This window comes from Hypanus sabinus, chromosome 7, assembly GCF_030144855.1.
Source record: "Hypanus sabinus isolate sHypSab1 chromosome 7, sHypSab1.hap1, whole genome shotgun sequence".
In the NCBI taxonomy this organism is placed as follows: Eukaryota; Metazoa; Chordata; class Chondrichthyes; order Myliobatiformes; family Dasyatidae; genus Hypanus; species Hypanus sabinus.
Genome location: NC_082712.1, coordinates 85,991,868 through 86,017,881, shown reverse-complemented (window position 1 = coordinate 86,017,881; position 26,014 = coordinate 85,991,868). Strand labels below are relative to the sequence as shown.

The window sequence follows — 26,014 nt, the reverse complement described above, 5'->3', positions numbered from 1 at the left end:
TGCAGCTTCAAACTTGTTTAAACATTAACCTCCATTCATCTTGTGTCTCCTTTAAACGTTCCCCCTTTCACCTTAAATGTGCGCCTTGTAGATATGTTTACACTTAGTACAGATGCAAAATAAATGTTTCATATATTATGCAGACTTTTATATTGTTGTTAACATCAATAAAAAAAATTCCTCAATCTCAGCTTTTAAAAGAAAAAAGTATTCCTCCAGCATTAGTTACTGTTTCCAGGCGGTAATGCTGTCTGGTAGAATTGTGTGCTAACTATGACATGCTTTCAAACTCAACCAGTAAGGAAGGGTGGATTGTGTTGAAATCTCGGCTCCCCCCCCCCCCCCACCCCTTTCATATCCCTCAGACTTATCGTCGGATGAATTTCTGAATTCCTAAAATGGTTACTCTAATCCATGGCACATTGGGAATCACAGTGGTGATTTCCATGTGGCATAAGGGTAGGCTGCACCTATAGACTTGGTGACATGAAACAGTAGTGCTTCAGGCCACGATTGAGGCATCGGGGGTCATTGAAACAACCCAGTTAATGCCATTCTCCTCAGGAATAGTGCAGACAGACACCTTGACGCACAAATGAGGAACAGCAGAATGCTGCTCTATAGCACCACCTAGCAGCTGGACTCAACAACTGTGGAAACACAATGAATTTGTGAAGCCCACCCAATTGACCATAAGACAGAGTAGAATTAGGCTATTCGGCCCATTGAGTGTGCTCTGCCATTTGTTCATGGCTGATTTATGATCCCTCCTGACCCCATCCTCCTGTGACTTTTTTTTTGTGTGCCATACTCTGCCAGAGCCTCGGCGACCACTTTTTTCAAAGTGGTTGGCTTGGAGGAAAGATTCTGTGAGTGGTCCCCCATGTCCTTCTCACAGAGCAGTGTTTTTTTTTAACGAGGCCGAGTTGTGAGCTCGACACTTAACCCGGCATGGATGGAAAGCGTGTCTGGCAGCGGCCCGACTGGATTCGAACTCGGGAACCTTTGCTCTGGAGTCCGGCGCTGATGTCACTGTGCCACCAGGTTCTATTCACCTAGAACCTGTTAACCTCTGATTTAAATACAGTAGATTCCGGTTACTTGGTCCAATTAAGCAACTGCCCCAACTACTCCAAGTTTCATGGAAATTGTTTAAAAAAGTATATTAAAAAAATACCAACTACTTCTAATTGAGTAACAAATCATGTATTTAAATGAAATACAGAACAAATTAGAACATTATCAATACTACTACATTACTATAAAACTACTTCTTAGCTCCTAATAGTTATTGATGGAGGAATTCAAAAGTGTACGCTGCCGTTCTTTTGACTGTAAGTGAACAAAATCAGCACAGACACCTACTGTAGACAATGCACTGCCTTCACACAATGCTTTTGATGATTGTATCCTCCAGATCTTCACTTGCCTTGTAACATTCAAGATGATTGCTGATACTTTCAAATCCTTCGTAGTTCTTAACTTGTTTGAAATAGTGAAATCAGCACGTTTCCACTCCTGGCTGTTTCTGGTATCTCCAAGCCTGAATGCTGGAAACCACAGTGAGCAAAACAGTTCTGAATAGTCTCAGTACTTATTTCTCACTCACTATCAGTGACAAAAATCACTGGGCTTTTGAACACAAACCCACGCAATTGACGCTGTTTAAGAATTGTTTGCTCTAACCACTATGTAGGGCCTAATGGCCACACAAGTACACACGACTAACACTAGTTAGAAACTACTCAGCAACTATCTCCTGCCCCAGTTAAGTGGCAGAGTGTCCCAAATAAGTGGCTACTCTGATTAACTGGTGGCCTGATTAACCGGAATCCACTGTGTATCGAATAACTTGGCTTCCAGAGGAAGTCCATAAGGCCAGAATTACAATGTAAGCAAGATTTTTGTTTCCAAACCATCCTAGAAATTTTTCAAAAGGCTTTAATTCCCAGCTTTTCCCACTATAGTTTGGAGGGGGCAATGTGAGAGAGAACCTCGGGCCCTAGACACTCCTATTGGTAGAGACATCCACTCTATGCAAGCCTTTCAGTATCAGTATAAGTTCACATTGGACATGTTTCACTTGGCTGGAGTGGATCTGGAGCAGGGGTCACAGTCTCACCATGTACAGAGAGACCTATAGGACTGAGTTGTGGAATGTCTTCAGTGGGAGGGCCATGTCTCTGTGGAACTCTCTACCACAGAAGGCAGTAGAGGCAAATCACTCTCAAGGGAATTGGGGATGCAAATGTTCCCACATCCACTCTCTCCAGGTTTCCCAATCACTTTGTCACTTTAATATTTTTAAACCCTGTAGTGCCCCCTCTAATGACCATGCAGGTGTCACCAAGAGTATTTGTACAGAATCAGGCTAATTTGATCTACATTTCCCCCCCCCCCCCCCCCCACTCCGCATCACCTTCCTCTCTTCCCTCATCCCACCCTCTCTCCCCTGTCCGACTCTCCCGTCCTGTCCCTCTCTCCCTTCCTCCCTCCCATCCGGCTCGCTCTCCCCCATCCTGTTCCGTCCCATCCCATTCTCTCTCCCTCCCATCCCGTCCTGTTCTCTCTCCCTCCCTTCCTGTTCTCCTGTTCTCTTTCCCATCCCGTCCCGTTCTCTCTCCCCCTCCCGTCCCGCTCTCTCTCCCCCTCCCGTCCCGCTCTCTCTCCCCCTCCCGTCCCGCTCTCTCTCCCCCTCCCGTCCCGCTCTCTCTCCCCCTCCCGTCCCGCTCTCTCTCCCCCTCCCGTCCCGCTCTCTCTCCCCCTCCCGTCCCGCTCTCTCTCCCCCTCCCGTCCCGCTCTCTCTCCCCCTCCCGTCCCGCTCTCTCTCCCCCTCCCGTCCCGCTCTCTCTCCCCCTCCCGTCCCGCTCTCTCTCCCCCTCCCGTCCCGCTCTCTCTCCCCCCTCCCGTCCCGCTCTCTCTCCCCCTCCCGTCCCGCTCTCTCTCCCCCTCCCGTCCCGCTCTCTCTCCCCCTCCCGTCCCGCTCTCTCTCCCCCTCCCGTCCCGCTCTCTCTCCCCCTCCCGTCCCGCTCTCTCTCCCCCTCCCGTCCCGCTCTCTCTCCCCCTCCCGTCCCGCTCTCTCTCCCCCTCCCGTCCCGCTCTCTCTCCCCCTCCCGTCCCGCTCTCTCTCCCCCTCCCGTCCCGCTCTCTCTCCCCCTCCCGTCCCGCTCTCTCTCCCCCTCCCGTCCCGCTCTCTCTCCCCCTCCCGTCCCGCTCCCTCTCCCCCTCCCGTCCCGCTCCCTCTCCCCCTCCCGTCCCGCTCCCTCTCCCCCTCCCGTCCCGCTCCCTCTCCCCCTCCCGTCCCGCTCCCTCGCCCCCTCCCATTCCCCCCCTTGCTTCCTCCCTCCTTCACTCCCTCCCTCCCTTGTTTGCTCCCTCGCACCCTCCCTCCCTCTCTCCTTCTGTTTCTCTCTCCCTACCTTTCTCTCTACAGGAGTCCTGGCCGGTCATGACAACAGAGTGAGTTGCCTGGGGGTGACGGACGATGGAATGGCTGTAGCGACAGGATCTTGGGACAGCTTCTTAAAAATTTGGAACTAACGCTGATGTGAAGTGCCGCCCCAGTGTAAAAAAACACACATACACACACCACACGCATCTTTCCTAGATTTGAAACCTATCACCCTCCTTCTCTCCCCCTCCCTTGAAGAATTAACCTGGTTTGGATTGGGGAGGAGGGGGTCGATGTATCTGCGATAGAACAGATACTGGAAAATACATAATCACACCGATAATCGCCCCGATTCCCAGTGTGCTCTGTTGAAGGTGAAGTTTTGCTTGTCTGTTTAAAACATCAAAAAATACTTTTTAAAAAAAAATTCCATCAGTTTGTGTATAGAGTGCCCAGAAGCAAGGTTGAAATTACTTCTTTTTTTTCTAAGAAATTTGACGTGAGAGCTGTTGATTTAATTATTGTCATTGGATTTAATTCATTATGTTTGCGTTTAGTTTGTGTGTGAGTGCATGTCCGGCGTTGAGTCTCCGCCTTTCGGTATGGGTGTGTGTCCATGTGTATGAGTGCAGAAGTTCCCCTTATCAGAATACAGTTACTAAAACATTTCTCACTTAGAGGTGCCCCTAATCCTTTGAGCACTGTTGATGCCCGGCTTAACGTTTGGAGCTGGTGGTGAGCCTTAATGTTCACCCCGCGTCACTGTGCTCCCTCCCCCTTGCTGCCAGACATTCTCCCCATACTGAGCACTGTGACCATCAGCTAAATCCAAGGGATGGGCCTATGGTTGAGTAATTTAAGAACCCTGCCCTGTGAGAACAGACTCTCTCTGTTGTGTGGGTGCTCCTATGCTGTGATACAGTTAATGAAAACAGAAGCAAGTCTTTCTGTTGTGGTGGTGGTGTGGTGGGGTTGTCTCGGTTGACTGAATACGCAGAGTGTAAGGGAATGGAGATGGCTTTCCCTCTTTGAGGTGCCTCCTCTGTTCCCTTGCATCCAGGGAGAGCCACTGCCCCCCAACTCCAGAGTTCTGAGTTCAATCCCCACCTCTGTGCGTGCAAGTGTCTGTGTGAAATCAGCACATTCTCCCAGTGACCCCATGGGTTTCTCCCAGTGCTCCAGTTCCCTCCCACATCCCAGCAGCTTATGGGGTTGGTGGGTTAATCAGATGCTGTAAATTGCCCTCTGGTGTGTGGGTGAGGAGTGGAATCTGGGGAGATTAACGCAGGTGAGGGTAGGATCAGTGTAACTGGGTGGTTGGCGGTCAGCACAGAGTCTGTGGGCCGAAGGGCATGTGTCTGTGCTGTCCCATTCCTCCTCCGAACCAGCATTAAGGGGGTGCACCATGTAGTGAGACAGACTGTCCTGTCTTTCCCCTCCCACCGCAGCGTGAGTGTCTCGCGTCAGGGGGAGACCTCCATTCTGAAAGGCCTAAGTCTGTATTGTGCCTTTCTTCGTGTCTGGGGTTGGAATCTGAGCATCATGTACACTTCTGGATGCTTTTTACTGCATTCTGACCCTTGCCCGTGGCCCACATGCTCGTACAGAGGATAGTAAAACTGTGTCCCTTCCTTGCGGAGTCTTCGTCTGATCATCACACCGTGGAGAGCCAGTGTAGGTGGTGAGCTGTACACTGCCTGTGCCTGCTCGTACGGGCAGAACCTGCAACATTGCTATGCCAGCTCTCTCATCCTCACTGTAGCCTTGCTCGTGGCTCATAGTCCATATTAAGCTTCCCTCCTCTTCACCCCAACCATGGGGAAACTCTGCTCCCGCTTCTGTCCACTTGGAGCTGATCACAGTTGGTGGTGGAGTGCTGTGTATCTGTTTGTCACAGTGTGTCTGCACGTGTGTACGTTTGCATGGAACGAGTGCAGGGATCCTGGTTAGGGAACTGAGGCACCCACTCACATCTCTGCACGGAGCAGTTCACCCCTCCTTTGGTCTCAGCCTGAAGCTACCAGTGAGTGACCCCAACAGCACTACCCTCCTGCCCACTGTAGCGACCTCCCATCTCCTGCTGGGCTCGTTGTTCTCTCTCTGTCTCTGTCTTTTACTCACTCTCTCACTCTGTCTTACTCTTTCTCTCTCTCTCTCTCTCTCTCACACACACACACACTCACAAACACTCACTCATACTCTCCCTCTATCTCACTCTGTTCCCCCTCTCCCAACTTTCTCTCTCTTTCCCTCCCAACCAGTAACAAGAGGGCAGGGGGTGTTGTCAACTGGTCTTCCTCCAGTGTCCCAGCGTGTGGAGAGTAGACTTGGTCTCCTGACCCCACTGGTGCACTGCATAGTTGTTCACCTCTACTGAGCGTGTGCTCACTCATGGAAGTGGACCCTTTCATGATGACTCCCACCTCGTGAGGGAGTCCGGTCCACACTGTTTGCACTGGGTAAGAGGTTGGGGATTTGCACTGATTATGAAAGACCCGAGTGCTAAGATCACTGATAAAACAAACCTTAAGCATTTTTTGGTAACTTGTATACCCAGCAAGTATTCGAATAATTGAAAGTAATTGCATATCTTGTTGAATCATCAAAAATTCTGCTTTTGTGCCATATTTTGTATAGTGTTCTCTCTCTAAACCTTGTTTTTTCCTCTACATATGGCCATGACATAGAAACTGTGTCAGTGCCAAGAATAATAAAGCTCGGTGTTCGGTCTCTGTGCCAACCACGTGTGTTGCTGTGTCCACCAGAGACCCATGGTGGACACCAGCCATTCTGCCTAGCCAAGAGATCCAGCCCAAGCAAGCTGCAGGCCCATCTGGATGTGCCAGTAGTGTTGTAATCTGGCAGAAAGCATCCCCTCCTTCTGTACCCAGATCTGTGGGGCGAGTTGGGGGGGTGGTTCTGTGCAGTGGAGTGAAGCAGCGCGGTCCCCATTTGTGGTAGGTCACCTGGTCCCTGCCCATCTCTCACCGTGGAAGAGAAACCCTAGAGTTAACGATCTTAGCAAGTTTGCCGATCTCAGCCCTGGAAACCTTTGACAAAGATGCATCAATGTACACAAAATGCCAGAGGAACTCAACAGGTTAGGCAGCATCTGTGGAACGAAATGGGCGATCAACGTTTTGGGTTGAGACTCTTCATTGTCAGCTGTCCATTTCATACTTGGTGGTTGGTTGTCAAATGGCCTCTTTGCCCTCTTACCTACTTATCCCTCCCTCCCCCTTCCTCTTACCTGCTAAGCAAACAAAAGTGATAATTTAGAGGTTATTGTGTGAGAAGTAATTAGCATTTAGCAAGGGAAGTTTCCCTCGCATCTAAAGAAGAGGTCTTGTAGTGTGACAGACATTTCCTGATCCTGAGTGTGAGCATCTGTGACATGCTCTGCCTGTTCCCTACCTCATAATCTCCCTCTCTGGGCAAGCATTAATACCTGCCTTCCTCCAGCATCCCACCATGATCTTCCCAGCTTTTTTTTTGGAGCTTCCCAATCTGCAACCTGCAATCAAATAGCTGACAGCAGAGGGGAGCAAACTGCTCCTGAATCATTGAATGCAGGTCTTTGGGCTTTTCGATGGTTGTAATGAGAAGAGGGCATGTCACCACATGGTGGGGGTCCTTAGTGATGGATGAAGATGACCTTGGTGCCGGAGAGGGTTGTGCCTGTGGTGGGGTTGTACAAGTCTTCAGCCCTCTGCAGCCTCTTGTAGAGTTGTGTCAATCTAGTGGTCTGGTTGACAACATGATGGTGACCCCACCGCCATTGTTGACAGATTCTCTGAATGCAGTCCCGCACAGTGTAAAGGGGCGGAGTTGGTGACCCTTCTCCCAAATGCCAGCAGTGAGGACTCCTGAAGGTTGCACCATTGAGTGTGCAGTGCAGTGCAGAGGGGATCGTGGTCACTGCGCCCAGGACCACCCAGCCTTGAGTCGACTGGTGCTAATAAAACCCCACCTGAGCCATATCACTGGGGGAGGGGGTTGGTGGTAAATGCCATCCCACTAACACCATCGAGCCCCCCCCCCCCCCCCCGCCCCCGGGCTGTGGTGACAACTAGAAGTAGACTGGAGCAATAACGAGCTGGAGGGGTTCCACTTCCATAACCCAGCTAGCACAGCCCCCACCCTCTTTCCTTGCAGACCTTTCTTTGGAGGCAAGGTCCCTTTGAAAGTGTATTGAGAGTGCAGTTTTGTTCTCGGTGCGGTCCTTGTTCTTGGGATGTCTCGCTGCATTCGTGTTCCTCAGAGCACGTTGAGGGGGAACCTCTTCACTCAGGGTTGGTGAGAGCATGGAACAGGCTGTGAGGGCCAGTTGTCACACGTGGATAGGGAAGTCTGGAGGCTATGATGCTGGTAGATGAGATGAGGTGCAGACCAGTTGGGCAGAAGGACCTGTTTCTCTACGCTCTAATTTTATGTATGCAGCTGATGGTATTAGTGCAAGGAAGCTTTGTCCGCACTGTAGGGGGGTGGGAGATATATGCCCTCACCTTTCTCCCCCCCCCCCCCCCCCTCCGCCCAGGACTCTATGCGGATTGCTGGGCAAGCCTCTGGTTACATGTTGGTAAGGTGCGTTGTCTCCCACCTCTAGAGATTTGGGTTCAGTCCCGACCTCCAGTACTTCTGGAATGTTCCCCCCCCTAGCGCTTCTGTTTCCTCCATATCCCAATGATGTGTGAGGTTGCTGGGTTAACTGCCTCCCACTCCAGCGCCCTTTCATGTGTAGTGAGTGGGAATATGCTAGAAGTGGAGTTGATGGTAATGTGTAACTGGGGCGGGTCAGCGTGGGCCGGAGGGCCTGTTTCTGAGCTGCCTCCTCCAAGCCAGAGTTAAGGGAAGGGAGCACCGTGTAGTGGAACAAACTGCCCCCTTCTCCCCACTGCATGTGTGAGTGTCTCACCTCGCCACCCCCAGAATTGGGGAGAGACCTCCGTCCCGAGGGTAACCCATCAAGCCTGATAGGGAAGCTGCTGCTTTGTCACCACTGCTAGGAGGGATTTAATCCTACATGGCTGGGAGGCTGAATGTGTCACCAAAAAAATCTTGCAGATGCTGGAAGTCCAAAGCAACCACACACAAAGTGTTGGAGGAACTCAGAAAACTAAGCAGCTTCTACGGAGAGGGGGGATCAATTGGTCAACATTTGGGCTAAGACCCTTCTTCAGGACACAGATGCTGCCTGGCCTGCTGCATTCCTCCAGCATTTTGTGTCCCAGGTTACGAGCTGGGTGGGTGAGCCACTGTCTTACAGGCTCCAGAGAAGAGCAAGAGAGGGAGAACAGGAATGAAAAGCTGCTAATAAACTTCATCTTAGTGGACCCAAGTGATTCAAGTATTTTAAATCAACCCTAACAGGGTTTACCAAACATCCCCTTCACTGCGTCTCCTGTACCTCCTTCCTCCCCTCAAGAGGTGACACCCACACACCAGTTTACAGTTGGAACTCCCTCCTGTGCCTGATTAACCGCGTGCAGACTCTTCCACCTCAGGCAAGCTATTTGTGTTTCAAATGGAAGATAATGTTTAAGAAAACAAAATTTTAAAAAATGTCTATTGTCGCTCACTTTTACTTTGTGTGTATATATTATATATATTGAAACAACCTCTGCATAGTGTGGTAACACATTATAATGGGGAAATATCTATGTTGTGTAACAAGATACGAACCGTGCATTTATAAAAAAAAAAATTCCTACATTCGTTTTTAGAGTTTGTATTTATCTGTATCTGATTTTAACTTGTTTTAGTGAGATTGCATTGTAACTAAGACGGAAACTTTAAAAAAAAGTAGATGTTTTGTTTTTTTGACATTATTGGGGAGGGAGGGAGGGAAAATTGGAATCGGTTTATTCTTACCGATTAAGATTACTGATCGCAAGTTTTTAAAAGATAAAAGTAATTAAAAAAACGAACTTTCCTAATTCTGCGCATTCCATCTTTTCTGGGACTGACAGGGTTTTTTATTTTAAAATCAACAAGTTTCTCCAACGTTCTGGTGAAGCAGATATATATATATATGATTTTTCCATTGTTTTTGCATCATTTAGACAATGACAAAATGGGGGAAAGGAAGTTTGAATTTTTCACTCTCGACTTTGAATTGGAATAAAACGACATTCTGTGTTGTGTATCTCTTTGCCTGTCTCTCTATCTCTGTTTTTCTCTCTTTCTCTCTCTCTCTCTCTCTCCCTCTCTCCCGGCTGGAGGTGGAAACTTTGTTCGATTGTGCCCCTGGTTTCTTACCCTTACCCCCCTCCTCCTCCTCCCTCGTGACATTGTGAGTTTCCTCCAGGTGCTTCGGATTCCTCCCACACTCTAAAGGAGTACGTGCCTCTAGGTTAATTAATTATGAGGGTAATTTGATTACTAAAGTTCAATGATGGACAAGTAAAGATGAGTGAATTATCCCCTTTGGTTGCAGAGCCTGATGGTTGAAGGATAGTAACTGTTCCTGAACCTGGTGGTGTGAGTCCTGAGGCTACTGCTCCACCTTCCCAATGACAGCGTACGGGCCATTATGAATTCTTCCCCCCTCCCCCCAGTGTGTGGATAAGGAGCGGAATTTGGGGGAGGGGTAGTTGACGGAAGTGGGGGGAGAATGGGTAAGGGGGACAAATTAGTTTCAGAGATGGGTCTTTCCAGGCACAGATTATTCTTCTTGTGTCTTTAGCTGGCAGTGTAGCATAGACCATCGGTGGCTTCCCGTCTCCATCGTCCAAAGTCGATGCTATGGTTGTTTCTGTAATCCTCCAGGGGATTGTCCTGTACAGCTACACTATAGTCCCGTCGGCCGGCTTCACCTCTTTCCCACTTTCAAGGATTGAAGGTTGGATTTTGATAGGTACAGGTTGGATGGACAAAATTATTCCCGTTCTATGGGAGGATTTGGTCCTGTGGGAGGGGGAGGGGTTGGCATGGGCAGAGTTTTGAAACGAGATTGGTGGACCTCCACTAAAGGTGGATGAGAGGAAGCAGTGATGTCCCTGTAATTCTGGATGTCAGGCTCTTGAGAGAAGATAGGTCTGGGCTCATTGTAACACGTGCCAATGTCTCAGAGGCTTTCCCAACACCAACTGGTTCCTTCAAGCCTGCAAGGTGAGCGCCAAGCAAGGATTGAACTTGTGACCTACGAGCCAGATGAAGGTTGTGTGTGAGAAGTTGCCTGTGTAAAGTTTGCTCCGAACATGATCTTATTCCCCTCCCCCTTTCTGCTTTGCTCTCTTTCTCAAAACACTTTCTCTCTCTCCACATCACTGCTTTCTCCCCCTGCTCCCTTCCCCTCCCTCCCTCCTCCTTTTTCTTTGCCATTTCTCTCTTCCCCATTTCTATCTCCCTCTTTTTCCTTGTCTCCCACTCACTGCCTCCTCCCCTCCCCTTTTTGATCTCCATTTTCTCTTGCACTCCCTCTTGCTCTGTTATCTCGAGGATCTATCCTAGGCCCAACAGATCGATGCAACACGAAGAAGGCCTGCCAGTGGCTGTACTTAATGAGTCTGTTGAGGATTTGGTATGTCGCCATAGACTCTTGCAATTTAAAAAAAAATAAATGTACAAGAGTAGAGCATTCTGACTGGTATGGGGGAATGCACAGGATCACCAGGCTGTAGACTCAGTCAGCTCCATCACTGAGGACGTCTTCAAAAGGCCATGTCTTAAGGAATTGGCATCCATCATTAAAGACCCTCACCATCCAGGACATGCCCTCTTCTCATTGCTACCACCAGGGAGGAGGTACAGGAGCCTGAAGACACACACTCAATGTTTTAGGAGCAGCCTCTTCCCCTCCACCAGAATTCTGAAACCTGTTTTTGTTCTTTTTGCACTACTTAATTCATCTTGTATATGTATGTTTATAGCATTTGTTACGTATTGCAATGTACTACTGCAAAATCAACAAATTTTGGGGCATATACTCGGGCCAGGTCATGGGCACAACCCTCCCCACCATAGAGGACATCTGCAAGAGGCCTTGCCTCAAGAAGGTGGTGTCCATTAGTGAGGACCCTTAGCATTCATTTCAGGAAGACTACTTTATAAAGCACTAGTGAGGCCTAATTGGGGTATTGTGAGCAGTTTTGGGCGCCTTATCTAAGAAGGGATGTGCTGAAATTGGAAATGGTTCAAAGGAGATTCACAAAAATGATTCCAGGATTAAAAGGCTTATATGAGGAGCGTTTAATGGCTCTGTACTCATTGGAATCCAGAAGAAATGGGGGAGGGGGTTCCCATTGAAGCCTATAGAATGTTGAAAGGCCTTGATAGAGTGGATGTCAAGAGGATGTTTCCTCTGGTGGGGGGAGTCTGAAGCATCACCTCAGAATAGAGGAACGTCTATTTAAAACATGAGGAATTTCTATAGGCAGAGAATGATGAATCTGGAATTTGTTGCCACAGACAGCCGTGCAGGCCAAATAATTGGGTGTTGACAGATTTTTGATTAGTAAGGGTATGAAGGGTTATAGGAAGAGGGCAGGAGATTGGGGCTGAGAGGGAAATGGATCAGCCATGATGATATGGCAGAGCAGATTCAATGGGTCAAATAGCCTAACTCTGCTGGTATATCTTACGGTCTATATGTAAAGGGGACATTGGGGACAACCTCTTCACTCAAAGGCAGGGAGGGTATATTAGGAGTGTGAACCCAGTAATGAGCTGGATGAAAGGGAAAAATGCAGGGCTGTTTGAGAGGGAAGAGATAAATCGAATTTTGAATCGGTTGAACAGTCGGCACACCATTGTGGACAGAAATACCTATACAGTTCTGTGGTGCTCTGCTCTAAATAGTGTTGGAAGCGGGCACTTTAGAAAAGTTTAAAAGGGTGGATAGGAGAAGGTTCAAAGTTTGAAGAAAATTTATTATCACAGTAAGTATGTGTCTTCATATAGAGTGGATTGCAGTTAACCGGGAGCAGTACATTTTGGCCATACCTCAACCTCCTTCCCGATGGCAGCACATGGGCTGGATGATGGGCGTCTTTGATAATCGATGCTGGCTCTCCTTATACGTGTGCTCAATGGTGGGGAGGATTTTGCCTGTGCGTGACTTTAGAGAGCTACGGGCCACATACAGGTAGATGTGATTAGCTCATTGGACGATACAGTAGGTTAAAGGGTCTGTTTCCCTTTTCTATGGCTCTGCAGCTCGGGAAGCACAACGCAGTGCTGTGCCTGGCCAGCAGAGGGAACCCCATGCACGGTGCTGAACGACAGGAACCAGTCACACTTCGCCAGTCCGGGTCAAGATACTCGCGTATTAGACAATAGGTGCAGAAGTAGACAATTCGGCCCCTCGAGTCTGCACGAATGTAAATTAGTTTTTTATTGTCACGTGTACAGTAAAAATCTTGGTCTTTCATGCCACCTATATAGATCCTTTCCATGTGGAAAACTAGCTCAGGAGTCAAAGGTTGAGTTCAAAGTAAATTTATTACTGAAGTACGTATATGTCTCATACAACCTTGAGGTTCAATTTCTTGTGGGCGTTCACAGTAAATCCAAGAACCGTAATAGAATCAATGAAAAACCCGTGTGCGAAAGACAAAAAGAGGAGAAAAAATAAATAAGCAATAAATATTGAGAACGTGAGATAAAGAGTTCTTGAAAGTGAGTCCATAGGTTGTGGGAACAGTTCCGTGTAGGGGTAAATGAAACTGAGTGAAGTTATCCCCTTATCTAAGAAAGATTGTGCTGACATTGGAGAACATTCAAAGGAGGTTTGTAAAAATGATTTTGGAATTGAAAGGCTTGTCAGATGAGGAGTGTTTGATTGGCTCAGGGCCTGTACTAGCTGGATTCCAGAAGAATGAGGGGGACTTCCTTGAAACCTAACAAATGTTGAAGGGCCTTAATGTGGAGAGGATGTTTCCTTTGGCAGGGGAGTCTAAAATCAGAGGACACAGCCTCAGAATAGAGGGGTGTCCTTTGAGAACAAAGATGAGTAGGGATTTCTTTTGCCAGAGGGTGGTGAATCTGTGGAATTCTTTGCCATAAGGCAGCTGTGGAGGCCAGGTCATTGGGTATATCTAAGGCAGAGATTGACGAATTCTTGATTAGTCAGGGCATGAATGGATTTGGGGAGAAGGCAGATATTGGGGCTGAGAGGGAAATGGATCAGCCATGATGAAATGGTGGAGCAGAAGTGATGGGCCAAATGGCCTAATTCTGCGCCTATATCTTATGATGGCTAGTTCAAGACCCTGATGGTTGAGGGGTAATAAATGTTCTTGAACCTGGTACTGTGAGTCCTGAGGCTCCTGTATCATCTTCCTGCTAACAGCAACAAGAAAGCATGTGGGGCCCCTGATGATGGGTGCTGCTTTCCTGTGACAATGCTTTGTGTAGATGTGCTCAATGGTGGGGTGGGATTTACCTGTGTTGGACTGGGCCGTATCCTCTGCTTTTTGTAGGATTTTCTGTTCGACAACATTGGTGTTCCTGTACCAGGCTGTGATGCAGCCAGTCAATATACCCTCCACTACACGCCTATATTAATTAGTCAAGGTTTTAGATGCCACACCGAATCTTCACGAACTTCAAAGGAAGTAGAGGTACCGTTCTGCTTTCTTTGTATTTGCATTGATGTGCTGGGCCAGAACAGACCCTCTGAAATGGTAACACCCAGGAGACGGTGGTGAGAAAAAGGCAAATTCAACGTTAGATTTTGTTTTGAGAGAACAAGAATATAAAAGCAAGGCTGTAACGCTGACACTTAATAAGGCATTGGTTGGACCAAATTTGGAGTGTTGTGAGCAGTTTTGGGCCCCTTATCCAAGAAAAGATGTACTGGCATTGGAGAGGGTTCAGAGAAGATTTACAAGGATAGAAAATAGAATAGTACAGCACATTACAGGCCCTTCGGCCCACAATATTGTGCCGACCCTCAAACCCTGCCTCACATATAACCCCCCACCTTAAATTCCTCCATATACCTGTCTAGTAGTCTCTTAAACTTCACTAGTGTATCTGCCTCCACCACTGACTCAGGCAGTGCATTCCACGCACCAACCACTCTCTGGGTGAAAAACCCTTCCTCTAATATCCCCCTTGAACTTCCCACCCCTTACTTTAAAGCCATGTCCTCTTGTACTGAGCAGTGGTGCCCTGGGGTAGAGGCGCTGGCTGTCCACTATTCCTCTTCATATCTTATACACCTCTATAATGTCTCCTCTCATCCTCCTTCTCTCCAAAGCGTACAGCCCTAGCTCCCTTAATCTCTGATCATAATCCATACTCTCTAAACCAGGCAGCATCCTGGTAAATCTCTTCTGTACCCTTACCAATGCTTCCACATCCCTATAGTGAGGCGACCAGAACTGGACACAGTACTCCAAGTGTGGCCTAACTAGACTTTTATAGAGCTGCATCATTATATCACATCTCTTAAACTCTATCCCTTGACTTATGAAAGCTAACACCCCATAAGCTTTCTTAACTACCCTATCTACCTGTGAGGCAATGTTCAGGGATCTGTGGACATGTACCCCCAGATTCCTCTGCTCCTCCACACTACCAAGGATGATCCTGGAATGAAAGAGTTGACATATGAGGAGTGTTTGATGGCTCTGGGCCTGTACTGGCTGGAGTCTAGAAGAATGAGGGGTGAGTCACATTGTAGCGTATTGAATATTGAAAGACCACGATAGAGTGGGCATGGAGAGGATGTCTCAGGATAGAAAGAAGTCCTTTTAGAATGGAGATGAGGAGGAATTTCTTTCGCCAGAGGGAAGTGAATCTGAAATTTGTTGTCACAGACAGCTGTGGAGGCCAATTCATTGGGTATAGTTAAAGTGGATGGGGTGGATTCAGACTTTATTTATGAAAACATCCAGGGAAATGAGTTTTGTGTTAACCAACAAATGCAAGGTTGTTCTGGGAGCAGCTGGAAAGTGTCGCCACACGTTCTGGTGTGAACATGGCTTGTCCTCCTTAACTCTGTTCCAAAGGGACGTCATCCTATTCTGAGGCTGTGCCCTCTGGTCCTCGACTGCAGGAAACATCCTCTCCACATCCACCTTGCAATGTTAGATAGGTTTAGGTGAGATTTCCCCACCTCGTTCTTCTGACTCTAGCCCTGTCCCATCGTTCCCACCCACCGCACACAGCCCAGGCCTCTCGTTCCTGACCCGGATTCTCAGACACACGGGCACCAGGTCTCAGACGTTGGACTTCGCCCCAAGAGTCGCCAGTCACAGGCTTGACATCTCGACCTCAAACATCCAGTCGTGCCTGGACTTTCGACCCCAGTGACCCCTTTGGGCCTCTTCTTCAGACTTCAGTTCACGCCTCACTGATCTTGCGTCTCACATTCTGGTTTCACTCGGACTGCCAACCCCAGGGACCCCTTCAAACTCTCCGATTCCTTTGGGCTTCGTCCTTCCGACTTTTGCCTGCGGAGTCATCGTGCCGCCCACCTCATCCCAGGAGCTGGATATTATGGGGACAGCCCCCCTCCCCAAAGACAGGGACAGTAGGTTCAAAACCCATGAGAGAGACCCGCATCGTATGAGCAGGCTCTGCGCTGTGGAGGGGGAGGGGGGAGGAGCGAGCCCCCACACAGTGTCAGGCAGGTTAAGGGAGCCCTGAAGTCACAGGGGAAACTTCTGGAGGAATATTAACCCAAGAAAGAGAAAAGCCCCTCGAGGGAGGGTCCCATTACCCTTCCTCGGAAGAGTATCTGTGAACTCTCTGACACAAACAGACCGGTGTCCCGAGAAGCATGTTTCTCTGGGATATGCTGACGGGAAATGCTTCCCTCTCCCACCACCATGGCATTCAGTTGCCCCTCCTTCCCTTCTTGCCTCTGCTCCCGTTTTCCCTCTCCCACTTTCCCAGTCCCAGTCCTTCAAACTTCCTTTCCCTTTTATCCCCCTCTTCTCCATATCCCCTCCCTCTTTCACCCTTCACCACTCTCCCACTCCCCTGCTTTACTTAATCCCCCTCCACTCCTCATCTCCCCCCATTCTCCTCCTTGCCTTCCTCATCCTACTCCCCCTCCCACCTCATCCTCCCTGCCTCCTTTCACTCTCCCTATCCCACTTTTCCCTCTCCCCACCCCCTCCTCCCCTACCCATCTTCCCCCCAGCCCTTCCTCCCACAATCTGCCCCTCTGCTCCCTTCTCGATCCCCTCCCCCTTCCCCCACTGTACCCCGCTCTCCCTCCCCGATCCCCTCCCCTTCCCCCACTGTACCCCGCTCTCCCTCCCCCTACTCTCCCCAGTTCCCCACCCCTCCCCCTCTTTTCAACCCATCTTTATTTCAGCCCCCCTCTTCACCTCCCTCTTAATCCTCTCCCCCTTCTCTCTCCCCCACCCACTTACCTCCCCTTCTCTCTTCCCCCGCTCTCCCCACCCCTTCCCTCTACCCCTTCTCTTCCCCCACCTCTCTCTTCTCCCACCCCTCACTCTTCCCCACCTCTCTCTCCAATCCTCTCTTCCCCTCCCTTCTCTCTACCCCATCTCCTCCCCCTCACTCTTGCCCATTCCCCTTCCTCTCTTCCCCTAGTTCCTCCTTAACTCCTATCTCCTTCCCCATATTCCCCTTTCCTCCTCCTCCCCACCCTTCCCCTCCCCATCTCCCACCTCCCCTCCTCCTTCCACCCCTCCCCCACCTCTCCTCCCCTTGTCCCACCTCCCTTCTCCCCCTCTCTCACTCCCCTCCCCCTCCCTTCTCCCCGTCACCCACCTCTCCTCCCATTGTTCCCCCTTCTGCCCACCTCCCTTCTCCTCCCACCTTCCCTCCCTTCTCCTCCCACCTCCCCTCCCCCACCCCTTCTCCCCCCTCTACCCCTCCTTTCTCTCCCCTCCTCCCACCTCCCTTCCCCCTCTCTTCTCCTTCTCTCTCCTCTCTCCTCCCCTCCCATCTCCCCCTCCTCCCCTAACAAACCGGTTCCTTTTATAGAAATAACTCAAGCCCATTTCTCTAAATTTAGCGGCGGAAGCGTGTGTGTTGTGTGTTAATGCCCCCACCCCCTGATCACCTTGCCGGTGGGAGCCCCAGCTAGCTTCTCGCTCCACCCAGCACCGGGAGCGACTTTCTGGAAAGTTCCGAGCCGGCCCTCGGCAAGAGTTTGAAGCAGTTTCCAGTCCCAGTTCTGTTGGCTCGCTGCCTCACTGCCCCCCCCCCCTCCTCCGGCTCCAGAATGTTCCGCAGCTGCTTCAGGCATTGCAACACGTTCTGGATGTGTACTTTGTTGAAGCCTGCTCTCTCTCCCTGCCTGTCCCCCCTGCGCTCCCGTCTCTCCCTGTACCGCGATCTGGGACAGCCGTCTGCACCGGCCGGGGAGCTCCAACTTCAGCTTGTGCCCTGGTTAACCCGTGCTGTGCTGTGCTCGATTAGTGAAACTGGTAAATTGCTTTATTAGTGTCACATTAGAATCACCAGCGTATGCCGTGATTTTTTTTTCCTTCGCCGCAGTATTACCACGCGATTTTTTAAATAATAAAACCTTATTACAGTAAGTTTTTAAAACATCGCGCCCCTGTACTCAGTACCTTGATCTAAGAAGGCCAGAGTGCTAAAAGCTTTTTTTTTCACGACCGTATCAACCCGAGGCAACATTTTCAAGGAATTATGGACCCATAGTCCCAGATCCCTTTGTTATACCAAACTCCTCCGTGCCTACCGCAACTGCTTGATTCCCCCAAAGTTAACAGCTCACACGTTATTGCACCAAGATTATTACTGGAGAGGGCAGAGAGATGTAATCAACTCCCGTTTAAGAGGTTTGGATTTTGGTAGCAGCTAGTTACTGAACACATTGAAGATGTGTGCTCAGACCACCGCTCTACTCTCTCTGTGACTAGGAACAGTGCAAACGCCGTTTACGGTATACATTTTGCTGATGCCACCACTACTGTTGGCAGAATCTCAAGATGGTGACGAGGAGGACTAACATACAGGAGTGAGATGGATCAGCTGATAGAGTGGTGTAGCAGCAACAACCTCAGCGTCAATAAGACCAGGGAGTTGATTGTGGACTTCAGGAAGGGAATGTCGAGCGAACACACACCAATCCTCATTATACCACAAGACATTGGTGCAGAATTAGGCCATTCAGCCCATCAAGTTTACTCCGCCATTTCATCACGGCTGATTCCTCTCGACCTCTTTCGGTTGCTTTCTCCCCGTAACCTTTCACACCCTGACTAATCAAGAAACGATCAGCCTCCACCTTAAATACTCCCAGCGGCCTAGCCTCCAAAGCTACCTGAGGAGTCACTGAGGGAAAGGGCGAGCAGTTTCTAGCTCCGGAATGTCAACATCTCTGAAGATCTATCCCGGCCCCAACACATTGCTACAATCTCAAAAAAGACACGGCAATGGCTATACAAACAGATTCAGATAATAATGTCCCGACACTGGAGAGAGTTCATTCTGTCCCTGACTCTCATCCCCTCTTTCCGTGATTTCACCCCCTCCGCCTCTCGGCAGCCCCGGGCCGACCTGGAGCGACAGGCCCCGCCCTCCGCCGCGCTCCCATTGGCGGAGCCGGCGGCGTCGCGGCCGCTGATTGGTTGAGCCGCCCGTTACTCTGCAGCGAATCGCCTGCGCCAGCTCAGTCGCGGCGGAGCTGTGGGGAGAGGGCGATGTGTCTGCTGGTGCTGCTGGTGGGCGCCTGCGTCCTGCTGGGATCCTGTTGGGCCGCGGGAGCCGAGCCCAGGGCCCTGTCTCCAGGTGAGGAAGGTGGGTGGGTGGGTGGGGGGCGATCCGGGCCAGGTCGCCACGGGTCCCCGCTACAGCGTCTCCTAGACGGGTCCATTCACCCGGAGCCGACTCCCGGTGGGATAGGTAGAGAACGGAAAGACGTTAACAGCCCCGGCTCCAACTTCCAGAAGTTCCGTGGGAGCCCTCAGCATTCCTCTTACAACTTGTAGGGTTCTTTTTGGAACTTGACAAAGTAGGTGGTGCAGCATCCACCCACACGGTCCAGGTTCTCCAGAACCAGAGGGAGGGTCACGTTCGGAGAAACATGATATCCCTACCCCTCTTTACTTTCCCGACACTCACCGGCTTCCCCCTCGGCGCCCTTTAAATTCCTTTTCTCTGACGTTTCCCGGTCTGTGCGTCCGCTACGGTATTCCACCAAAACGAGGGAAGGGTGACAGTGATTTTAGAGTAGATTGAGAAGTTGGCATAACATTTTGGGCCGAAGGCCCTGTACTGTTCTCTCGGCCCTTCCCCCTCTCGCCCTCCCCCCTGCCCTTCCTGCCGCCCCCTTTGCCCCCTCTCCCCCTCGCTCCCGCCGCCCTCCTGCTACCTTCCTCTCCACACATCTCCGCATTTCAATTGGGTACAGATTCAGATATCTCCATTCATCTTTTGGAATTTTCATCTCAGCCACTGAATCCTCTCTCTATTTTCAGGATGTATTTAATACTCATCCATTAGATTGTTATTATTGTCACATGTACTGGGATACGGCAAAAACCTGTGTTGCCATGTGGGTAGGTCATTCCATCGGCAAGACCACAAGATTGCCTAATCCATCAAGTCTGCTCCACCATGGCTGCTTCATTTTCCCTCCCTGCCTCAAATCTCCTGCCTTCTCCCTGATCCCTGCATGCTCTGACTAATCTAGAGTCTGTCAACCTCTGCTGATGACTTGGCCTCCACAGCTGCTTGTGGCAACAAATTCCACAGATTCACCACTCTCAGGCTAAAGAAATCCCTACTCATCTCTGTTCTCAAAGGACATCCCTCTATTCTGAGGCTGTGCCCTCTGTTTTTAGACTCCCCCACCACAGGAAGCATCCTCTCCACACTCTTTTGAGGCCTTGCAACATTTGATAGGTGTCAGTGAGATTTCCCCTCATTCTTCTGAATTCCAGTGAATACAGGCCCTGAGCCAGCAAACACTCCCTAGATGGCAAGCTGTTCAATCCCAGAATCATTTTTGTGAACCTTCTTTGTACCCTCTCTGATATAAACACATCCTTTCTCAGATAAAACTTCTCACAGTTCTCCAAGTAAGGCCTCACTAGTGTTTGATAAAGCCTCAACATTACATCCTGGTTATGCGACCACCGATGCCAGGCACACTCTGAAGAGTGTTGATAGCTTTTGTGTTGTTTTATGTAGTCTACTGTAACCTTGAGTTGTCTCACATAGTCTAGTGTAGTTTTGAGTTGTTTCATGTAGCACCAGGGTCCTGGAGGAACGTTGTTTCATTTTTACTGTGTACTGTACCAGCAGTTTATAGTCGAAATGACAATAAAAAGCGACTTGACTTGACTAATGGCTGGAGTCAAACTGCCCAGAAGAAGGTAGTTCTGTAAAACTATTTCTGTAGAAACAATTTGCCAGGACCATCACAGAGACCATGATTGCCTACGTCATATGATATGGTACGTAACGAATAACTCTACCCACCTCCTCTCACTGCCTCCTCTCACTGGGATATTACTAGACCTACCTTTGAGTGTCAGAGCCATAGGAACAGTTAGGCCATTGAGCCCATAGAATGCTGACCAGCAGCCATCCTAGCTTTTAGTTTTCCCACATTCCACTGGGTTACCCCCCTCCCACCCACACACACAGGGCGGTGGGGGGCAATTTACTTGATTCCCTAACCCTAGGGTAAAGACGGAGTGAAAGCATGCAATCAACACCCCTCATGAGTTATACACTTCTGGAAGGCCACCCCTCAATCTCCTACCCTCCAAGGAATAAAATCCCAGTCTGTCCAACCTGGTTTATGGGGGGGGGGGGGGGGGGGGAATGCAATGTAGAAATGGACCCTGACCATTAGCCACCCTCTCACACTGACCCCTCACGCTATCCTCCCCATGCTCTTTTCTTGCTGCTGCCATTGGGTAGAAGGCACAAGAACCTCAGGACACACACCACCAGCTTCAAGAACAGGTACTACCCCTCAACCATCAGGCTCTAGAAACGAAGGGGGTTAACTACACTCACTTGCCCATGCATTGAGATGTTCCCACAGCCAGTGATCGCACTTTACAGACTCTATCTCATGTTCTTGTTATTTACTGCTATTTATTTATATTTGCATTTGCACAGTTTGTTGGCTTCTGCACTCTGCTTGATCTCTCGTTGATCCTGTTATAGTTACTGTTCTATAGATTTGCTGAGTATGCTGCCAGGGAAATGAATGTTCCCCTCAACTTCACCTCTTCCCCCTCCCCCATCACCCACACACTAGGGGACAATTTATAGTGTTCGATTAGCCCAGCATTCCAGCAAATCATCTTGATATGGAAGGACCTGGGGCCCCCACACCATCACAGGGAGAGCGTCCAGCCGTTCTTGTGCACAGGTGGCCTGTGTGGCCGTTTCTGACCAGAGTGGAAAGCTGCTTAAGTGACTCGAGATGGTATGGCAACAGTTCTTGTTGCCCCACTGTAGGAGGGATGTTGAGGCCTTGGAGAGGGTGCAGAAGAGGTTTATCAGGATACTGCCTGGATTAGAGGGCATTTGCTGTCACGAGAGGCCGGATAAATTTGGGTCATTTTCTCTGGAGTGCCGGAGGCTGAGGGGAGATCTGATGGAGGTTTATAAGATTATGAGAGACATCGATAGAGTGGACAAGGAATATCTGTTTCCCAGGGTAGAAATGTCTGATACCAGAGGGGATGTATTGAAGGTGAGAGGGGGTAGGTTCAAAGGGGGTGTGAGGGGTAAGTGTTTTACTCAGAGAGGTGGATGCCTGGATTGGTGGTAGAGGCAAATACATTGGAGGCTTTTAAGAGACGTTTGGATAGGCAGATGGATGTGAGGAAGATGGAGGGATATGGACATGGTGTAGGTAGGAGGGATTCGTGTTTGGGTGTTTCTGATTTTTTCACTGCTGTTCTCTTCTGTGTTCTAACTCCCCACAGATTCTGCCCTACATACTGGGGCCGATTATCCCGGCAGCACCCCCCCCCCCCCCCACGTCACTGGGATGTTTGGGGAACTGTAGTACCTGGGGTGAGGGGAGAAAGCCGTTACCACAGGGAGGGTGAGCTCCCTGGTCTCTCAGGTGCTGGGCGATAGCAGCTCGATCCACTGGCTGAGACTTTTATTTCATTTATTGAGATGCAGGCTCCTCCAGCCCCTCGATCTGTGCCACCCAGCAGTACGGACTCCTCGCAAGCAGCAGCAGGAATTGAACTCACTGTAAAGGTCGTGCTCTCCACTACGCTACCGTGACGCCCCAAAGACATCTGGGCCCTTCGGGGATCCTGGCGGTTACACGTCCTTCCAATTTGAATCCGCTGTCCCGCTTAGTGGTGGAGCTGTGGTTGGGGTTGGGTCCTGCGCAGATGAAGTCAGCAAGTCAGCTCTGATTGCTCCTGCAGGAGTGGCTGGGAAGCACGGTGGGTAGAGTTGCTACCCCACGGCTCTGGGGGGGGGGGGGGGGGGGGTCGATTCTGACCTCTGACCCTGTGTGTGTAGTTTGCTCATTCTTCCTATGGGTTCGCCCCACTGCCCCACTTCTCAACAGCGTGCAGGAATCTGAGTGTTGTTGGTGAAAGTTTGGATGGGGGGAGCAGGCTGTAATCTGGGTGCAGGCAAATGGGACGCCTGGACTAGATGGGCTGAACGGCCTGTTTCTGTGCTATGACTATGACAGGGGAATAGCATGTGATAGTGAACAATGAACTGAACATCCTCTTCCCCTTGCTGAGGTCTTTGGTCCTGCTGGCACTGAGCGAGAGGTGGTTGTTGTGACACTACTCAACCGGCCGATTTGCCTCGCTCCCGTACATCTCCCTCTCATCCTGGGTCGGAAGCCTCAGCTCTTCAAGGTGGAGGCCAAGCTTATTGTCATTCAATTGTGCACATGTACACCGCTAAACGAAACCACGTTCATCGGCCCAAGGTGACACGACATGACTCTCACTCTCACAAGGTAGTATCACCACGAGTAAGTGAACAGAAGCCGGGTTTAAAAGGGACCAGTAGAAAGCTACTGGCACCTCATGCTCAGTGAGACGTGGAAAGTGGCAGGGAGTTCAGTCGTCCCGGGGGAGAGAAGTTGTTTCCCATCTGAACAATGCTTGCCCTAATGCTCTGATGCCTCTTGCCTGGTGATGGAGGGGGTCAAAGGGATTGCTGGACAAATGGGAGGGTTTCTTGACAATGCTAGTGGTCTTTCTCACGCCGCACTCTCTCAGACGGGTGGAAGAGAGACCCCAATGATCCTGTCAGCATCTTCTCACCCTCTGCAGAGTCTTCACCTTCAAAGTGCATTTCAGGCAGGGCATCAAGTCCTGCGGTGTCCGCGTCGCAGAAGCTGATCTCTAACACACTTCTGGTAGTTTCCAGTCGGTTCTTCCATGTGACAACAGTGAGGAGAGGAGTTCACAGTCCGTTCTTGTTGAGCTTTGGTTTGACAGCCAGCTTGCCTTTCCACAAGTTATAAAGTTGCAGTTACACAGCGCAGAAACAGGCCCTTCGGCCCAGCTTGTTAGTACTAGCCATGTTGTCTGCCTGAGCCAGTCCCATTTGCTCATGTTTGGCCCATATCCCTCTGATCCAGGGGTTCCCAACTTTTTTAATGCCATGGCCTAGTACCATGAACTGAGGGGTCCATGGACCCCAGGTTGGGAAACCCTGCTCTAAACCCTTCCTATGCAAGTGTTGTCTCTACCACCTTGTTCCACTTACCCAGAAGTTGTCCCCTGGATTCCTTTCAAATCGTTCTCTTCTCACCCTAAAGCTGTGCCTTCAAGTTTTGAACTCTTGGAGCACCCACCTTATTTATGCCTCTCACGCTTTGATAAACCTCTCAAGAGGGGTTTCCAGGCTTTTTTTATGCCATGGACCCACACATCTAACTGTGGACCCCAGGTTGGGAACCCCTGCTCCATAAGGTTACCCCTGAGCCTCCTATGCACAAGAGAAAGCAAAAGGCCCCAGCTTATCCTGTTCCTTTAGAACGCAACTCCTCCACTCCCGGAAACAGAGTGTCATCGAGGACTATAGCACAGAAATGGGCCTTCAGCCCATCCAGTCCGTGCCTGCTCCCATTGACCTGAACCAGGACCATAGCCCCCCAACCCCCTACCATCCGTGTACCTATCCGAACTTCCCTCACGTGATGAAATTGAGCTTAAATCCACCATTTCTGCTGGCAGCCCGATCCGCACTCTCACCACCCTCTGTGCGGAGGAGTTCCCCTCACACACTCCATGCAAAAGACGTACAGGTCAGTCGCTTAAATGGTCGCACAGGTGTAACTGGGCAGTGCCAGCTCGTTGGGCCGGAAGGACTTGTTACTCTGCTGTATCACTTAAAATAAATACACTCAGCAAGTCAGGCAGCATCTGTGGAGGGGAATAAGCAGTCGACATTCCAGCCTGAAATTTCATAGACCTCCATTGGTGATGGTACCTGACGTGCTAAGTTCCTCCAGCATTGTGTGTGTTGCTCATGGTTTCTAGCATCTGCAGAATCTCCTGTGTTTGTGAAAGTAAATCTTTGGTCTTCTTGGTTACATAGCCTGGGGCCGGAAGGAAGGGAGGGTTTCTTGTGTCTGTGTGAGTGTGTATGTGTCTGTGTGTGTATCAGTCTGTCAGTGCGTGGTGTGTACGACACTGGAATGTCGAGAATGTGCCTTTCTTTTAAAGCTTGTTTCTGAGTGATTGACAGGGGTTAGAGGTGGAATGTGGAAGGTCAAAGGCCTTGGTGGAGAGATGAGCCACTGGACGTGAGGATACTGCTGTCCTCGGGCTTGTAGTCCAGGTGGACCTTCGTCACGTCAAGGGCAGATCCCAGAGGCGAGTTCTGTCCTTGATTAGCTGATTTGCTCCAATCCCCGTTGATTTGATTTGAGGCAAACAACGCAGTTCAGAATCGGGTTTATTATCACCGGCATGTGTCGTGGGATTTGTTAACGTGGCAGCGACAGCAGTTCAAAGCGACACATAATAGAGAAGAAGAAAAAAATAATAAAAAGTAGATCAATCTATATTGAATATATTAAAAATCGTGCAAAAACAGAAATAATATAAAAATGTGAAGTATTGTTCACGGGTTCAATGTCCAGTTAGGAATCGGATGGCAGAGGGAAAGAAGCTGTTCCTGAATCGCTGAGTGTGTGCCTTCAGGCTTCTGTACCCCCTACCTGATAGTAACAATGAGAAAAGGGCACGTCCTGGGTGCTGGAGGTCCTTAATGGATGCTGCCTTTCTGAGACACGGCTTCTTGAAGATATCCTGTGTATTTTGTAGGCTCGTACCCAAGATGGAGCTGACTAGATTTACAACCTTCTGCAGCTTCTTTTGGTCCCGTGCAGTAGTCCCTCCATACCAGACAGTGATACAGACTGTCAGAATGCTCTCCACGGTACAACTATAGACGTTTTTGAGTGTATTTGTTGACATGCCAAATCTCTTCAAACTCCTAATAAAGTATAGCCGCTGTCTTGCCTTCTTTATAACTACATCGATATGCTGGGACAAAGTTAGATCCTCAGAGATCTTGACACCCAGGAACTTGAAACTGCTCACTCTCTCCACTTCTGATCCCTCTATGAGGATTGGTATGTGTTCTTCTGTCTTACCCTTCCTGAAGTCCACAATCATTTCTTTTGTCTTCCTGACATTGAGTGCCAGGTTGTTGCTGTGGCACCTCTCCACTAGTTGGCATATTTCACTCCTGTAC

The 26,014-nt window shown here is 49.8% G+C and overlaps 2 protein-coding genes across 5 annotated transcripts in view; both read left to right on the top strand.

Moving 5' to 3' along the window:
- Positions 1–9,101, top strand: part of LOC132396932 (guanine nucleotide-binding protein G(I)/G(S)/G(T) subunit beta-2) — a 145,637-nt gene extending 136,536 nt beyond the window's left edge. For all 3 annotated transcript variants that reach the window (XM_059975048.1, XM_059975049.1, XM_059975050.1), the window contains one exon: positions 3,434–9,101. In XM_059975048.1, coding sequence (XP_059831031.1) covers positions 3,434–3,540 — 107 coding nt within the window. In that variant the 3' untranslated portion in view covers positions 3,541–9,101. The remainder of the gene's footprint in view (positions 1–3,433) is intronic.
- Positions 9,102–18,835: 9,734 nt separating this feature from the next.
- The window catches only part of LOC132396930 (multifunctional procollagen lysine hydroxylase and glycosyltransferase LH3-like), a 149,367-nt gene continuing 142,188 nt past the window's right edge, over positions 18,836–26,014 (top strand). The window contains exon 1 of one of the 2 annotated variants that reach the window (XM_059975045.1): positions 18,836–19,078. In XM_059975045.1, the coding sequence (XP_059831028.1) occupies positions 18,991–19,078 (88 nt within the window). In that variant the 5' untranslated portion in view covers positions 18,836–18,990. The remainder of the gene's footprint in view (positions 19,079–26,014) is intronic. The other variant, XM_059975046.1, reaches the window with a different exon arrangement.